The sequence below is a fragment of the Ruditapes philippinarum genome, unplaced genomic scaffold (assembly GCF_026571515.1).
Source record: "Ruditapes philippinarum isolate M1 unplaced genomic scaffold, ASM2657151v2 ctg2803_1_1_1_1, whole genome shotgun sequence".
Lineage (NCBI taxonomy): Eukaryota > Metazoa > Mollusca > Bivalvia > Venerida > Veneridae > Ruditapes > Ruditapes philippinarum.
Window position 1 is genome coordinate 109,543 of NW_026853955.1, and position 18,756 is coordinate 128,298.

Sequence of the window (18,756 nt, forward strand, 5' to 3'; positions counted from 1 at the left end):
ACATGTGTCTTTAATGCATTGGTGTTTTATTCATTATAGTCATCTTTCTCACGTAAATAAACAAATAAACAACATTTAAAATGTCTTAGTACAATATCTTCTTATAGGCGCTGATTGCGATGTGGATTCCTGGTGCAATATTTGGTGGAATGTGTCTCCTGGTTGTACTCTTGGCATTGCGGCTTCCGGAAAGTGCCACGCATGAATTACCCACAACAATTGCTGAGTGTGATACCTGGGAGAAAGATATACCGAAGAATAACAAGATTTGAAATAAATTTTCTTATTTCATCTCTAAGTGCATTAGAATGAAATGAAAGACATGGGATTATTTTACGTATCTGTATCTGAAAATTAGAATTGATCTTGATTATTTCCTGGTCACGGCACCGTTCACAAACACTAGTCTAAGCATTGAAGAGTCGATTTTGGTCAATCTCATGTTTCATATGGAACATCCTAGAAGTTCATAAAAGCTCGTTTAGTGTTAGTGTCAAGATATGTTTTAGTTTTTATCTTTTTTAAGATATCAGCTGTCGTTAAGATAATTTTATGACAGTGATGAATCATTTAGACATTATTTTGTAAATTTCATCTTTGTGTATTTTTCTGAATAAAGTAAATTTAAAATAGAAAAATAACTTGTGTTTTTATTCGCCTCTGTCATTTGTGTACAAGTAGATAGTAAAATATTGTAAAACATTTACAATATATATCGTAATAATTTTTTTCTGATATTTTGTTAAAACCAATAATTATTATTGTGGTGGCGTTGGAAGTTTTCACTCCGAATCACTGCAGTTAGCCACATTGAATTTACCAGAGCACAGTTCAGCCACATCATTTTTCCTGGGCGTGCTTTCAGGCAGTTGACCAGTACTAGGTGCCTTTACTATTGCAAGGAACTGATGACTTCTGTACATGCCAGAGAAGAGGTACATTGCAAATGCCCGTAAAAAGGATTTCATGCTCTGTCACAACGAAAGTGACATGCAACCCCGGATTGCTCGATTCAGTCCAACGTTCTATCTGTTGAGTTAACCGAACGGCTTCTTGCAATCTAGTCAGTGTTATACTGTATACATGTACGTATACGACAGTCTTTTTGATTTTTTTTAATTTTCTGCTAGAAACACATATATAAACGGCTGCAGAATATTAAACATATATTTGTGAAAGACCAGTAGTGACATTTCAACTTCTTGAATTCTCGGGTTCATTTTCACGATTTCAACGTCTCGAATTCACTTCAACTTAACGAATACACTATAATTACAGTTTCACGAATTTCAGATTTCAATTTCGAAGTTGAAAACGTAAACTTGTGAAGTTGAAATCGTGAATTCGTGGAGTTAAAATCGTGAATTCAAGAAGATTAAATTGGGAATTAATTAAAAGTATAAATTTATATCTTATGAAATATTTTAATGAACTTTATCAACAGCAAAATAAAGTTGGTTCCATTATTATTGGTTGATTCTTGAAAAAGTTGTAACATAAAATGTCTCTGTTATTTAATATACATAAATATGTACGTAAACAGAATAAAATGTTTCGGGAAAAAAATATTTTGCTATTTCAAAGAGGGTTTGATCCGTTTAGCAATGAGTTTGTCCATGCGCAATTCGCGTTTAATGCAATAAATTACCATATTTATTTCATACAAGCATTCTGGAAGTATATATTTTTAAATTTTAAAAGTATTTTTTTCATCAAATATATAGCTTTATACACTGGAAATTGAATTGTCCCAGCCGGTCTTTCGTAAATAATTAGTTCACTTTCGTAGATAAAAAATAGAAGATTATGGGGGATATATATCTTAACAATCCAGGTGAATAAGTGTTTGAGTACTATCTTGATAGTTCCAGTATTACAGAAAAAGGACCATTGTAGGAAATATACCATTATGGCATCTTAAACGTTGCAATATTCAAAAAAAGATTTTTTGTTCTATATCCAATATATAGTATTACTCTAATTACTCTAATTTTATATTCTATACCATATTTATTTAATCCTGCTGAATATTTGTCCATCATAAAACATATTTGTGTGCGATAATTTTCAATATGTATGTTCTATATTTGAAAATATATATTGTATAATTAAAAATATTTATTGTATAGATCTATGTGCTATAGTACAAGGATGACCCTAATTCACCTGCTTGTAAAAGTGCAATTTATACAAGTAATTGATTGGTCAATGAATTTACATTTAGTGTCATTGTGACCCAATCTTTGGCGAAATCGCCTCAAAATTATTAGGTGGCATCTACTAATCAGATGCAATGATCTTCCTAAATTATATACACCATGGCCTATCTTTATCATTTATCATATAAGTATTTTACATGAAGTGTCATATTTACAATGACCGTTGACCTCAAACATACCTATATGCTATCTTCTGTCCATTGGCGTTTTCCCTACCAAATAAAATTAACCAGGACTAATTTCTTCTCAAGTTATCGTATAAACGAGATTTACAGGCCATTGTATGTACAAACTGAATAATTCTATGATAAAATTATCCAAACAAAGGGATATAACTTAGTCAAAATTAATTCTGATTTATGAGCCTAAGAAGGTGACTTTCTTATATGATCCTATCAAGTCTAAAGTGAACACTACAGTATTTTCAAAGATTAATGTTGCATGTGAATCTTTAAACAGAAATTTTTCTTAATTGAAAAAATTCATAGTGTAATCTGATTGGTTAATTATCTCGTGCGCACGACACAGTTATCTCGTTCCCACGACTTACTGACTCGTGGCCACGACTTAGTTACTCGTGGGCACGACAAAGTTTCTCGTGCGCACCACTTAATTAGCTTATGGCCACGATTTAGTAACTCCTGGCCACGACATAGTATTATCTTGTTCCACGACTTAATTATCTCGTGGCCACGACTTTGTAACTCGAGGCCACGACATAGTATCTCGTGGCCAAGACATAGTAAATGTATCTTGTTCCTCCCACGACTTAACTATCTCGTACCCACGACTTAGTAACTCTTGATCACGACATAGATTTTCGTTCCCACGACTTAACTATCTCGTGGCCACGCGTACGACTTAGAAACAGATAAATAAAAACACACATATCTCACATTTGTAACACCGTATGCATATGTGCTACAATTTGTGCTTGGGAGATTTGTTACACATTTTCTCATTATTTCTCATGAAATGACTTAATAAAATTGTGTGTGTTTTTGTTTTCATTTATTTATTTATTTACTTTTTTATTTACTAATGAGGGGTGGGATATTTTATTAATTTATTTATTTATTTTCATTTATTTATTTATTAGTTTATTTTCATTTATCTATTTATTATCATTTGATTATTATAATTTGTAATATTTGTTTTATATTCATTTATTTATTTATCTTTTCATTTTTAAATATTTTTTTTCTTTCTTTCTTTTTTTCAGTATATATGTATTTGTGTGTTCATGAGCTATGCCCCTTTCCAGAATGTCTATCAGTTTTTTGCTTTGAACAAACGTATAACATACGTCAAATATAGATACAATATTTTGATTCACCCCGTGAATGTTAGGAAATACCTACAAAATATCTAAAGACCCATTATGCCTCAGAAATGCTTTAATTTGTCAAACGCTTTTTATTTCCTGTTTAGTTTTTTTGTTTCCAAAATGTTAGTCATTATTCAATAATCTGAACTATCTTTGCTTCTGTTGCATTTTGGCAACTAGGAAATCTATAGTGATTTAGTATTTCGAATGAAAGTACAAACCCTTCTTTGTTTACATTTTGTTACTTTTAAGACAAATATTTTCACATTCAATGCCACATTTTTAGGGAACAAGCATTTAAGATTTCCGTTATACTTTTATTAAACATTATGAAATTCGCTCCTTCTTACTCCGCATTTCCTCTGACTGCTTTCCTATATCTGTAATATATGTATCAAATGATCTTGTAATAAATACTTGCGACACAGTTTATTTATATTTATAAACATATATACATAAGCTGAAATAAGAAAATATCATATACATATAAAAACAAGGTTCTGTTATTTTTTTGTAGAATTTATAAAACTAATATCTATAATCAGTTGATCTTTTGTATAAATATTTGAAGCATATCAGTTTATGAGTGATGGAAAAGGCATAAACGCATTATCAAAATGTCAGGCAATAAAAAATAGTAAAAATGATATCTTTACAGTAATGATACTGTCCTAAAACGCAATTACAAGTATGGATATGTCGTTGATATGACGCTTGGCTGAGTTACTTTATCAAAGGAAAGCATGAGCGCGTTTAATAAACATTTAACTCATATAAATAGATGAAATACGTTATATTACATGGGTCAAGTTTTCTTGTGATGCGCTGAAAATATATTAAAGTCAAATCTTTTAATGCTCGGAGAGATGATAATTAAGATTTTTATAACAGAATTGTAGCAACAACAAGGCAATGGGTAAGAAGAAAGGTATAACAGAATTAGACGTCGTTTGGCGCACGCTGAGGACTTGGGGCAAATATCAGTTATTCCAGTTGTTTCTTATACTTTTGGATTTTATTCCTGCTTCATTTGCAATACTTGGTGTCGTATTCACAGGTAAGTTGGCATTTTGAATCAATCATTTTATTACTTGCTGATATTTTTATTAGGTGACGAGTACTTGTATGACTAATTGTATTGAGTGTCTGTATTCGAAGATAAAGGCATAGAGAATCTAAATTATGTGAATCTTAAACAAAATGTTTTAGAATTTAAAAATATTTCTGTTTCACTGAAAAAAATGAGCAAAACATAAAAGTCCCTGAACACGGGAGAAGTGTTCACGACTGTTACACGAAGGATGGAGTTCTTATAAGTTGTCAGGAGTTCTTGTAATGACTGTCACGGAGTTTGTCGGAATACTTTTGTATATACTACAAAAACACTCGTCAAAAACTGTAATTTTCATCATTAAAAAATGACTTTTAGGTGCTAAATTAAACTTTAATGATTAAGCTTGCCTAACATCTTGTATTATGTGTCAAAACTATTAAATAGACCATCTTTAATCAACTCTTGCTTAAAATCTGGTAGTTTTGAGTAAAATTCCCAAATAATTTGCCAATTCCCACGTATTGACATGTTTATTTCTGGTCTTCATCCTTGCCTTACATATACCTATTATATGCCTTACATATACCTATGCAAAATTACAAACATAAGCACCGGCTAACAAAATTAAACCTATCATTAAAGTTAAATTTATCACCTAAAGTCACTTAGTCATTTTTTTAAAGATGAAAATTACCATTTTGACGAGTGTTTTTCTAGTATATACAAAGGTTTTCCGACGAACTCCGAGACAGTTATCACAAAAACACATGACAAGTATTCATTAGAACTCCATCCTTCGTGTAACAGTTCATCCCCCGTGCTGAAAAATTGATTAAACTAAATATCTTTTCGTTTCCTTATTTTTTTCAAAGGTTTTATCCCAGAATATTCTTGCGATGCCCCATCAGAAGTAAACAATGATACGTCATTGAGTAACAGCCTCATTCTCAACGCTAAAAAATGCCACTTTGACGTCATCAGTCTTGAAACCAATGAAACGGAATCTAAAGCATGTCATAAATTTTCATTTGCCAATGAAAACTCTTACTCATATGAGGTAAGATCAATCTTAGTTTGATTTTTTTGTAATTTTGTTAATTTCTATTATTTGTTTAGTCGTTGTTTTTCAAATTTTTAAATGTATACTAATAAAAATCGGTTTCTCAGATTTCTTTCTGATTTCTTATCGTTTGGTTTTTATAGATCTAGAAACAATACGAGGTTTCTTTAAAGTAGAACTTAATCTTCTAAAATACTAAAATTCAAATACTCTTCATACAAAGCAATTATTGTGGATGTCATTGCCATCTACTGTAGCAAATTAAAAGTGACTGAATCTTAAACCTTAGATTTACATTTTAGTAATGCGTATAAAGGCAATTGTAATTAAATTAGACCCTGCTTTCTCGAAATATGACAAATTCAACGCACTGTATTCTTTCAGTGGAACCTGGTTTGTTCACGAGCTAACTTAGCCGCCCTTGCCCAGTCCCTTGTGCTGGCAGGACAAGGTATTGGTGCTCTGATTATGTCTCATTTATCTGATCGATTTGGTCGGAGGACAATTCACGTGCTATCACATGTTGCTGTGTTGTGTTGTATGATCACCATGGCTTTCTCTAAAATATATATACATGTTGCTTGTCTTACAACTGGTGACTGGGTCATTTCAACAAGTAAGTTTAACAAGAGCTATCCGAGGAGCGTGCTCCACTATCTTTTCTCAGTTCTTGATAGCCTGAAAAAAGCGTAATTTTGAAAAACTGCACAAGGCAGAATTATTCGCCCTTGATAAAAATCAGGCACATCAAGTTTGAAGTAAATATCTTTGATGAGTATCTTTTTTTTTTTAGAAATTACGGAAATGCAAAAATATTTTGCAAAAATGCCCTAATCTGTCCTTAAAGGGACTCCACTAAGGTTTTTTGACATGACGGGACTGGAAATATCTTTTTGAGATTATTATTCCATTTGATGTAGACCTATACTAATAACTGTGCAAAATATCAGATCATCAGCTCGCTCCGTTTTTCCAGAATAATTATTATAATGGTGAAAAATGATCAAAAATTGAAAAGCGTTTAAACACTTTTCACTCAAATCGGACTTAGCATAGCACAGACATATGGTTTCCAATGTATGTCTTGTATATTTCTTGGTTATATTTTATTTGTAAGTGCTCATGTTTATCTATGTGAAAAATTTAAATTTAATGTTTTTATGCCTATAAACCTCAATGGAGTTCCTTTAAGATATGCATTTCAATAATTATCAAATGAACTCGTTTTCATTGATTTTTTTGAGTAACTAACCTTAAAAAAAGGTTTTAAAAAAGCAATGACTTTTCAAGCATAATATTAGGATTATCTTATGTGGTTAAATGTTAATGAGCCACTTTAAAATGATTGATGAGAATGAACGTTAAAATCGCTTTGACTGATAGCTCCAAGCGAAATGTATCTAGATTCAGATGTTTTAAAGTTAAAATAAATTAATGACAATAAACGTAAACTTAACCATAGGGTTATTCAACGTAGACACCGGGCTAGCATTTCTAGTGTATAATACATTCAGAAATACAAAGTTTCTTTTTATTTTGATATACTATTTCCTCACACAGCTAAAACCCACGTGACGATAGATGTATCATCTGGCTTTAGAGTACATAATAATTTCGTTATTTTACAAAATATTTCTTTTACATTAATTTAACATTTTTGGACATGAAAGCATAGTAATTAAAAGACTGTGTTATATATGTGTTGAACTTTAAAATAGCAAGTGCAAGAATATTATGACTTTGTCAAAGCAGAATTTTGCTACTGTACTGATCAGGCGGTATGGGAAGGTTGTTTATTGCGAGGGGTACCCTTAGCTTGATTAGAGAGTGGTTGTTCTAGCTGACTTTAACTTGTTTGCCTTTACGTGTGTGTGTGTGATCGAAACACGCCAAATACTCTGGTGAGGAAGCTATCAAATGTAAATGGTCGATAGATTTATATACATACCCACTTCCACAACCAGTGAGCAGTGATCAAGAACGAGAAGCGACATTCACCGAAAGCAGCCCTGTAAAACTTTACTTTTTCTGTTTGACATATTTGTTAATAATGACATTTGGATGCTTTATATTTCGTTCATGTATGTGTACTTAGGTTTAGAATAATGATTTAAAATTAGAGATACATTTATTTGATAACATAACTTAACATATAATATGATATTATATATCAATATATAGATCTTTGAATATTTTTCTTACATTTTTTAAACAAAACAAAAAACATACAAACAACAAAAAACAGAAAAATTATTTTCTAAATACCATTTCAAAAAACTTTTCAATTATGTTACAGGGAATTGTGTGCACGAGTCATACAATTGTCCTCGAGATCTTTCCAAAAGAAGCACGTGCATTCACGTGCACGGCATGCGTTGCAGCATGGAGCGTTGGATTAATGGTCCTCTCCCTGTTCGGATACCTCTTCAGGGACATTAATTGGCGATATCTTCAATTAGCCTTGGCGGTTTTTTCACTGCATGCCTTAGTCGAGTGGTGGTATGTATATTTACAACACGTTAAAGAGAAATGCATCAAATAAAAAAGTTTATTCCGATTATACGTATATATATATATATGTCCAGCCATATGGAACGAACGGCGATGACATTTTACTTCTTTAATACACATAAATTAAATTAGCTTCACAAATTCACGATTAAATTTCACGAGTTCACGGTTTCATTTACGCAAATTAAACTTTGATGAATTCAAAATGTCGAATTCATGAATTCATGAAGCTGAATCGATAATATATGATGTAAAATTCGTAAAAAATGTAAAAATGACATTGAAATTGCGTATAAATTCAGGGTATTATTTGATATAACAATAATCACAATGAAATGTACATGTATTTTATAATTAAGAAACATATCTGTTTTCATCAGTGAACATACAGAACCGAACATTATTTTATTTCGACTTGTACGTAGTTCATAATCATAATCAAACATAGTGTGATAATACATTTTCAATACTAATTTCCTATTCATTAAAACAAACTTTAAAGACAATGTCTCGTTACTTTAGTTATTATTCTAGAATGTTATTTCAAATTAACAAAAATGGATATAATTGTGATGAGGATAAACTATTTTAAACATAATTAAATATATATGTTTACATAGCAGACATATCTTCAGAAAAAAATCTATACATAAAATGTTGAATGGAATTTATATATTCTTTAATATAAATTTATATAATTTTCATATTATTTTGTTTGTTTGAAAGTATGTTTGATTGATTGATGTATTGATTAATTGATTGATTGACTGATTTTCGTTATCATCTTGTTAGGTTTATGGACGAATCTTTACGATGGCTTTTATCAAATGGAAAATTGAATGATGCCAAGAAAATTTTAAAGAAAGCAGCAAGATGGAACCAAGTTGATTACAAACAAGTAGAAGATATTCTGCATAGAGATTTTCAATTAACAGATACGGAGAATGAAAGCGTTGATGAAGATCTTGATAATACAGAGATGAAGATAGCAACAGAAAGCTTGATGACAGATAACATGGTGGAAAAGCAAATGAAGACACAGGCTATTAAAAAATATAACTTGACTGACATATTGAAAACCTCGTCTCTCAGGATTAACTCGTTTATTCTGTGGTATACATGGTATGTTATTAGCAATCAAGTATAATGATAATTCTAAAAAATATAACTGATTTGAAATTTATGTTTAAAGGTAATATATACATCAGAAACGATTTTTTATTATTTAAAAATAGGTAAACATGAGATTGATAACGTTTAAATAAGGACAGGTGTTTGTTATGTAATGCTGAATTTAAAATTATTTGTCATAAAGTAGGAAAATGTAAACAAAGAAGCGTTTTCTATGACTTTACTTGTAACAATTGCTAAAAAGCAACCGGACAAAAAGATGGTTTAGATAATTGGCAAATCGAAACTTTTTGGAAATGTTGATTAAAAGCATTTGAGAAATAAAGCATTTCTAAGGCATAATTTAATGGACCTTTGAACAAAACCTATTAAATCCAATTTCTTCATTTTGAGTAAACGCTCATTCAGTGCACTTTTGTATCTTTTAAGTAACTGGATTCATTTTACAAATTTGTTTTGTTTAATTGTAGCTGGTTGAATACCGTTCATATTATTAATTTAAGCGGCCTTCAGATATTTTAAAGGTTAAATATGTGTTGTTGTTTTTTTAGATAAATCGTTTCATATAATTGCTCCGCGCCCGCAGAGCTATACGTGTTTACATTGTTTTTGTCCATGGACCCGATTTTGATCAATTAATGCTACACAAACTTCCTTAGTCATATACTGGTTTCCCCTTCTGTGATTCGCAGCATGTCATATTAATGAGTGAGAACGGGAACAAATTTCACGCCTCAACCGCTGGGAAGGCAAACACAAAATAAAATTAAATTTGGTATTTTATTTCTTACATTTGTATCTCCTGCAGGTAAATAGTAATTATTTTGTAGTACGCAGTGGTTTATGTATGATTTTTATTGCTGTGGAATCAGACTGGTTACATATATCCAAAAGCTGTAAATAGATGACTTTAACATTGTCAAAATCCGAAAATCTATTTATAGAAGTAGTTTGAGTTTTGAGTTTAGAAAAAAATATTTAAAAAAAGTAACTAGTCGGGCAGAATGAACTGCAAAAATAATTATACTGATGACAGATCAAATACAGCTAGATATGTGAACTTTTGTAAGGAAAACTAATGCGGAATCTCCCTTCGAAATGAGTGTATTCGATTTGCCTCCCTTCTTATATCATGATATACTATTTGCCGCGAAACATGTAATAGACATTTTGTAAAATAAAGTAGAATTTTAGTTGTTAATATTTGTAGAAAATGAGAAGCATTATAGATGAAAAAGGAAATGTACATGCTTTGATAATTTATTATCATCTAATATTACTGACTACAGAATTGACACAAAAAGAACAATGTTGCACTACTGTCATGTCATAGTACAAGTCTTGTAAGTCTTGTTTATGTTGGAATTACTTTCCTTACCAGATAGGCATAAGTGAAAGCATATTTTTATTTGATATCTGCTCCCTCTTGCACGGACAGTACATGCGATAAGTATAATTATAATTTACAAAACATCCGGAACAATGTTCAATCGTACTTAATCTAAATAGATAATGACCTGTGCGTAGGAATGATTTGCTAAAGTATCTATAATGAGCGCATTATTTGCGCAGAGCTTCGCAATTGATGCATTGAAGAAACATTTGTACTTGTCGTAAACGAAATTTGCCGTCGTTAAAATACATAAACAATAAGGAAACCCCTCTATACTTCTAGTCTACCGGTGCGCGCTCTATATGTAAATATGTTAAACGGAAGATTCGTTTTACCGATCTTCTAATTTTAGAAGCGAATGTCACTGTCGCGTTAAAAATAGCTCTCGGGACGCTGTGTAAAAGAAGGCTTATTAGTGCTATGATGCAATTTGCCAAGATAAAGTTACTAAAATACTTAGTTTAAAAAACATAAACAATCATCTTTCCAACAAAAAAATAAAAGCCGAAGGCCGCTTTAACTGGTATTATGTTACTGCATCCGGGGCCAGTCTACACAATCGCATTCGAAAAAAGATCAAAAACAAACTTTTCTTCTTGAATTTTTGGAAATACTAATAAGTGGACTTTCTTTGATGCATTTCAATAGATATGTGAATATTAAGTGTAAAATAGCATAAATTATTTTGTTTTTCAATTGTAACAGGATTGTTGGGGCGGCGACTTATTTCGGTCTAACACTGGTGTCTTCCCATCTTGCCGGTAACCGATTTATTAACTTCTTTCTGAGTGGCGTCATTGAAATTCCCTCACAAGTCATCGGCCTCTTCCTCCTCAACAGGTATTTTTTATCAACACATAGGATGTGTTGTAAAGGTTATTTTATTTCACTTTGTTGAGCTATTTGTTTATTTTAGCTCGTATGTGATGGAAGCGTGAAGCATATTTGAATTAAATTTGTAGTCTCAAATCCGTATTCCGGAACTGACTGGTACTGACCCCATGTTCACTAAGAATCAAATTTAAAAAGTCAAATATTTCCGATTTTAATCCCCCATATATTAAAATTTACTTGATAAAATTTGACATAAAATAGCATGTTTATAAAATTTTAGAATAATTTATAGTTTTTTTTTTAAATATGGACATGTTACGGTTGATCTAAATATTGATATTGATCCTAAAATTGGCACTTGGTTGTTTTATGGCAAATCAGCAATTGTTTACATTTTTTGTTATGTACCATTTAATTATAGCAAAATGCGATCAATTATAGTTTTATAAAACAATGAAAATAAAATAAGGATCATTTGATCCCGATCTTTTCTTAGTGGGGCCAGTTGTCATATGAGGAAACAAAGCTTTGACCCCAGATGGGCACTAACTAAAGATCTCGCGGTTGAGGGATAGACAATCAATGCAATATGATTATACCTGTTTTATATTTGTTTTAAACATGTATGTGCTATCGCCTTTTAAAAAAATATGTCTTTTGTATTTAATTACGTTTCTACAGTAAATTTTGTCTAGGTAGATAATATATATGATCTGAATATTTAGCGTAAATGAAAATAATATTATCTCATATCCTATATTAAGACCTATGTTTCTGCATATAGTAACAAAATCTAGGGTATTTTAAGGCCACTATTGCAAGATCTAGGTCATGATGCAATTTTGACCGCCTTGCTACTCGGCATTTTTCCCCCATAATTGGCGAGTGAAGAGCGCACGTGCAAAATGACGTTAACAGTGTACAACGCTTTTGACAATGGTGTCAGTTACAAGAACACTACAGTTGATCGCTAACCGAATCTTGGATTTAGATCATATTATTGAGCATAATAAGAGACATCTAACCTTTGAAGACACCATAAACTTTGTGAATTCTAAGAAGAATTCATCTACCGGGTGAAAAACAAGAAGTGACCTGAAAAAGTTTCGAGAATGGCTGAAAATAGACGGAATGAAAGAGATATTGAAAATATAGATCCCAAAGAACTAGATATGCATTTGTCTAGATTTATTCTAACTGTAAGAAATACTAAAAGTGACGAAGAATTAGAACCATCTACGATTCAAGGGATACTTTCGTCTATCTAAACTATCCAGAGGGTCCAGCGACATCATCGCCTTTTAAAGTAACATACAAGAAACACACTAAAGGCAAAGACGAAAGATCTAAAATAGAAAGGACTGGGAAGCAAAAGATACAGATCAGATCCTTTCACGAATGCAGAGATTGAAACTCTTTACGAGAAGCAACTGTTAAGAGAAAGTAAGTTCTTCGGATATTCATATTTTCTAATTTCATTAATTGGCATATAGAAATCTACAGTAGTCTATATTCAACATGAAAATCAGTTGTACAAGAGTAAGATAAAACTGTCAAAGTTTTATTTTAACTCTTCAAATGTGTTTATTTACTATAAGCGTTGTTAATTCCTGGATGAAAAGTTTACATGTACATGTTTGACATATATTTGTAAACACGTTACAAATCATAATCAAATCCTATAAAAAGAATTGTATAATTACCATGTTCTGTTATTATTTACATACATGACTAATAAATTTGAAAAGATCATGTAGAAGAAACATCAATGACATTCCTTTAATTTTATGACTAATTTCAGGTAACCCAAAAGCTCTTATTTCAACTATCTGGTTGAATAACACAATGTACCTAGGTTTGCGAGGAAGACAGGAACATGTTACGATGTTATGGGGTGATCTTGAGTTGCGAAAGACGGATGACACAGATGGGCGGCAATATCTTGAATTTACAGAGAGTGCAACCAAGACCAGGAAAGGTCTAAATGATGAGTCAAGACTGTTTAAACTATGGGAAGAAAAAAGCTTATCTAGTAATTAAAATGTTTATAAAGGGAAACTTATCATAGATATCTTTTCAAAAAAGTTTTAATTTTAGATAAGAAAAAGTTTTCTTATACCAAGTATAATAAACTTGACATATATTTGATAAAATAATTAATTTAGAAACTAGTTGTCAATAAATGATTATAAACTGAAATAATATTGTTTTTTCTTTTCAGATGATCTAACTGTCCCGTGAAAATGTACTCTCTTTATAACGAAAACAGACCGACAGTTGACCCAGAGAGTAGCTTCGCCCTGCAAGTTAATGGGTTCTGGCAATCAAAGGGCACTTGGTTTTACTCATGTCCTATGTGAAACGATTCCCTAGGTACTATTGCCAATGCTTTAACATAAAGTACCGATTTCAATGGGAAACACATAAACCATTCTGGAAGAAAGACATTCATTTCAAATCTTTGAGATAAAGGTATCACATCAACAGAGGTTGCTCAAATTTCTGGTCATAAAAATTTGCATTCACTTAACCATTACCATTAACTAAGCATTGAACGCCAACAGGAACTGTCCGAGATAAAACATGCACCACAAAAGATTGACACACATAGGACAAGTGAGACAAACTTCAAAACTTATGAAATATCCGACAGTGAACTAGTAATCTGCACCCAGGAAGTTGAAAAAGAAACACTTCAAAGTATTGAAATATATGAAGAAGTTCAAGCAACACCAAGGGTGAATGTAGGCGTTTCTCAGAGTCCAGGCAGCACTTTTAGCATGTCTCACTTCAGGAATCAACCACAGTCCATGTTTAGTGGTTGTACTTTCAATCAGCCAGTCAATATAATTTTTAAGAACTAATCTTTCAAATAAACTATTGACTGATCAGTTTTTTTTGTATCCACATAAATAGTTTCTAAGGTTGAATTATTTGTCGGCGCATGCAATGACATTAAAAACATTCATTATATTCACAATATTGTTTTCGAGTTTTTGTTGGCGCATATACATGTATTATTTATAATTTTGTATATGAAATAAAATAATTTAAATTTTAAATGCAGTTCGTTTTATGTTTTACTGTTTAATGCTTATGATATCTTACACGTATATAAATTCTAGACAAGTATTTTATCTCGTCACATAATTTTCATTCATGGGCATATAATTTGCTTCCAAAAGGATATGACGGCATTCTAGTCTTGTTAAATATAAGGATAATAAATAGTAACATCAGGCCATTATGGACATCTTCGGGCCATTATCGCATGATGGTGAGCAGCAACAAAGTATTTACCTCTAAATAATTTAGCCAATAAAAACGGCTGTAAACGTGTTTTACAAGTTGTAAAAAATGTTTATTGCCTTTTTTATTCCTGACCGCTTGAACAAATTGAAGAAATATATATTTTATGATCGCTTGAACAAATTGGAGAAATATACATTCGTAAAATGATTTGCAATAAATACCTTTATATTGACATTTAAAATGATTTTATAAACATAAAATATTTTAGGATTGGACGGAAACGAACCATGATATTATGGTTTACAGTGTCAGGTATCTCACTAGTCATTGCCACAGTTCTTCTTACTGTTTTCGGTAAGAATTGTTTTTAAAAAATCCTTACTTCCCTTTGTAATAAAAAACAAAACAAACAGTGTGCTGTTGATAATTTCACATTTTTAATAAACATTTCATTTGAAATAAAATAGTTTCTCATTTATGAATTGCAGTTTTCAAATACTAGTTATCATTTCTTTGAGGGACAATAGCGTCCTTTTCTGGAGGAATTTAAGTCTCCTAATTAACATTTTCATTTAAAATAAAAGCAAAACAGTTTCCATATTAATGACTTTCAGTTTTTTATCATTATTTTTAAATACTAGTAAAAGCAGTTTCTTGTCGATGAATTTTAGTCTTTAAATAAACATATTCTTCAAACAAAGTTTTTCCGGTGAATTTCAGTTGTTTAATAAACATTTCATTTGAAATAAAACAGTTTCCTTTTAATGAATTTCAGTTTCCTAATTAACATTTCAAACGGAATAAAACAGTCTTTTATATATATATGAATATCAGTTTTCTAATAAGCATTTCCTTTGAAAAAATAATGTCCTCCCGATAAATTTCAGTTCTCTAATATATATTTCATGTGAAATAAAAAAAAACAGTTTGTTATTCATGAATAGCAGTTTTTAAATATACATTTCTTATGAGGGACAATAGCGTCCTATTCTAGATGAATTTCAGTTTTCTTATAAACATAATTTTTATTTAAAATAAGAACAAAACAGTTTCCTATTTATGAATTTCAGTTTTTTGTTAAACATTTCGTTTGAAATTAAACCAGTCTTGCTGGTGATTTTTTGTCTTTTGATAATCATAGTCTTTGAATAAAGTTCTTTAGGATTATTTCAGTTTTCTAATAAACATTTCAAATGGAATAAAACAGTTCTCTGTATATGAATTTCAGTTTTCTAAGAAAAGATAATGTTCTTCCGATGAATTTCAGTTTTCTAATAAACATTTCATTTGACATAAAAACAGAATCCTATTGCTAGATTTCAGATTTCTGATAAACAATTCTTTGAAAAACAGTGTCCTTTTGATGAATTTCAATTTTGTAATAAAAATTTCATTTAAAATTAAAAAAAAATAGTTTCCTATTAATGAATTTCATTTTTCTAATAAACATTTCTTTTGAAAAAATAATGTTCTTTCGATGAATTGCCATTTTTCTAATAAACGTTTCATTTAAAATAAAAAAAATAGTTTCCTATTCAAGATTATCATTTTACTAATAAGCATTTCCTTTGAAAAATAAGCAGAGCTAATGATACTGCGAATTTCAGTTTCAAACAATGTACAAATATGTACCATTTTATTTTCATTTTTTACTATGATTATGGCCAAAATAGATCAACATTGTTATAAAGGTATCGGTAAATGTATCGTATAGTTTCTAAAATGTATCTAATTTTTCTTAAATGTATTTTCTTAAATGTATCAAATTTTTTCTTGAATGTATCAAATAATTTCTTAACTGTATCATATTGTTTTTTTTTAATGTATCAAATTGTTTCTTTAATGTATCAAATGATTTTAGAAGTGTTTCACTTGCGAAATATATTGCACCAGGTAGATATTCAGCAATGTATGTGTTTTAAGGTAACAACGAAGCATCTAGTATCATTGCAACAGGGTTTTCACTGATAGGGAAGTTGGCGAGCACCGGGTCATTTGGAGTAGTGTTTTTATATACACCCGAGATATATCCTACAAATTTTAGGTTAGGAGACTTTCTATTAGTCTTTTTTCTAATCATCAAAATTATATCTTATATCTTTACCTTTTACTAGCTATTAAGGTCGCCGATGTGTGATCTAATTAAAAACAACTTACATTTGTCCTTTAAAGGATTTTTGCGCAGAATGGAATGAGTAGTAATATGTAACGACAAGGACATCAGAAATATTGATCTTTACAGTTATAACTTGATGATAAATCCATAATATGATAAATTGACAATATTTTCAGGAATAGCGGACTCGGTATCGCTTCGTCTATCGGAAGAATTGGTGGGATTTTGGCACCCTTCGTCAGCAATTTGGTAAGAACAAGCTAGAAGAGAATTAAAATAGGACAAGTCATTTATAAAATAAAATCACAGCAATGATTATTTGATATGCTTTTACTGTTTGAAACAAAAGTAAATATGGATCCCCGAAAAACTAATAAGCCTGTCTCAATAATACGCCTGTTGCAAAAATAATCCAGCACTTGATAACAGTTAAATTAACTCCAGAGTTAGCCGGTCTGAAAATAATCCTCCAGCTTCGACCTGACCCAATACCTATATTCCACTAATGTTGATAAATGACATAAAATTATTATTTTGTACAGTTTTAATGTACAGTTTCAATCACTTTATTTTTTAACCTTTCCCATGAACAAACTAATGTTATAAGATAATACTTTCAATTTGATTTTTTCTGTGTATACTTAACTACTTTTGCGAACGTTTTTATCAATTTTAAGATACCTGAACTTACTCCCTTCCCCACTTGTCAAGCTTAATGCATGCCTTGTGGTCCTATGTAGATTGGTATTAAAGGAGGGTGATTTCACTAATTCACTAAACGTCGCTCATCTTTGTAATTATTTACTTTCAAAGTTTATACAGTTTCCTCGAGAATTGTTGGGCTTAGTCCATGGGATATTCCCATCTGAAACACGCAATTTTTCTTCCTTGTAGGCATTGGTTGCGATGTGGATTCCAGGAGCAATTTTTGGTGGAATGTGTCTTCTAGCCGTTGTTCTGTCATTCCGTCTTCCTGAAAGTACATCACATGAACTGCCAACAACGATTGAGGAATGTGAAACATGGGAGAAAAAATAATATCCAATAGTAAATTAAAGACGTGGTAATAAATGAAACATTTGCTAATGAAAATAAAACATTCGTACAACGTTCGAGGAATGTGAAACATGAAAGAAAAATAATGCCCAATAACAAATTAAAGACATGTTATAACAAGTTACGCATCTAAAAACAACAATAAAGCAAATAAAGATGGACGATATATTTAATGAATACAATTTTTGCCGTGTAATTCCTTACATCTTCTCCTCGACACAGTATGGTTGTCATACAGTACTCTTAGTTCCACCAGATGTAGACTTCTACGCCAAAACTTGTCATTAGACATCTACGCCAAAACTTGTCATTTTTAAGAGGAGGTTGTTTCGGATCTCACATCCAATTGGTTTATAATCATAATTGCGCACTGCTACGCCAGAGTATGATTTCTATGATTCTGACATATATATAGTATTACGTAGTTATTTGATAAGATATAAGGATGCAATTCTTCTTAAATATTATGAATTATAAAACCACAAACTAGTAAAAAATTGTTTTGGTATATAAATGTCTAAGGACTACCATCAAATTTCGTCAAATGTGATTTTTTTTTATTTCTCTTTATTGTACAATGCATACAGTTATTCGAGTAATAGAAGGTGTGTAAAGAAATACTAAGACATTTGACACAATAACAATGTTCTGAAAAAATACACACAGGATCATACATTTGCAAAGCACTTTATGTATTTTTCTTATTATTTATTTTTTTAAAGGAAAATTTGACTCTGCACAAACGTTCAATCACTTGAGAGTTAAGTAACATAACAGCAATGAGTAAGTGTCAAAATTTCTGA

At 30.8% G+C, this 18,756-nt stretch overlaps 2 protein-coding genes across 3 annotated transcripts in view; both read left to right on the top strand.

Moving 5' to 3' along the window:
* The window catches only part of LOC132738497 (uncharacterized), a 40,829-nt gene extending 40,210 nt beyond the window's left edge, over positions 1-619 (top strand). The window contains exon 20 of the mRNA XM_060726002.1: positions 108-619. Coding sequence (XP_060581985.1) covers positions 108-272 — 165 coding nt within the window. The 3' untranslated portion in view covers positions 273-619. The remainder of the gene's footprint in view (positions 1-107) is intronic.
* A 3,662-nt stretch (positions 620-4,281) lies between these two features.
* LOC132738496 (organic cation transporter protein-like) lies at positions 4,282-18,126 on the top strand. 2 transcript variants are annotated; one of them, XM_060725999.1, is made up of 10 exons: positions 4,282-4,603; positions 5,473-5,657; positions 6,045-6,276; positions 7,957-8,159; positions 8,964-9,293; positions 11,401-11,535; positions 15,050-15,135; positions 16,705-16,825; positions 17,074-17,146; positions 17,792-18,126. In XM_060725999.1, exons 3-10 carry the CDS (start codon positions 6,235-6,237, stop codon positions 17,933-17,935), a joined length of 1,134 nt encoding a protein of 377 aa, XP_060581982.1. In that variant the 5' UTR covers positions 4,282-4,603; positions 5,473-5,657; positions 6,045-6,234; the 3' UTR covers positions 17,936-18,126. The 2 variants fall into 2 exon arrangements, with proteins under 2 accessions (XP_060581982.1, XP_060581984.1); XM_060726001.1 differs by lacking the exons at positions 4,282-4,603; positions 5,473-5,657; positions 6,045-6,276 and adding an exon at positions 7,353-7,671.
* The last annotated feature ends 630 nt before the right edge of the window (positions 18,127-18,756 follow it).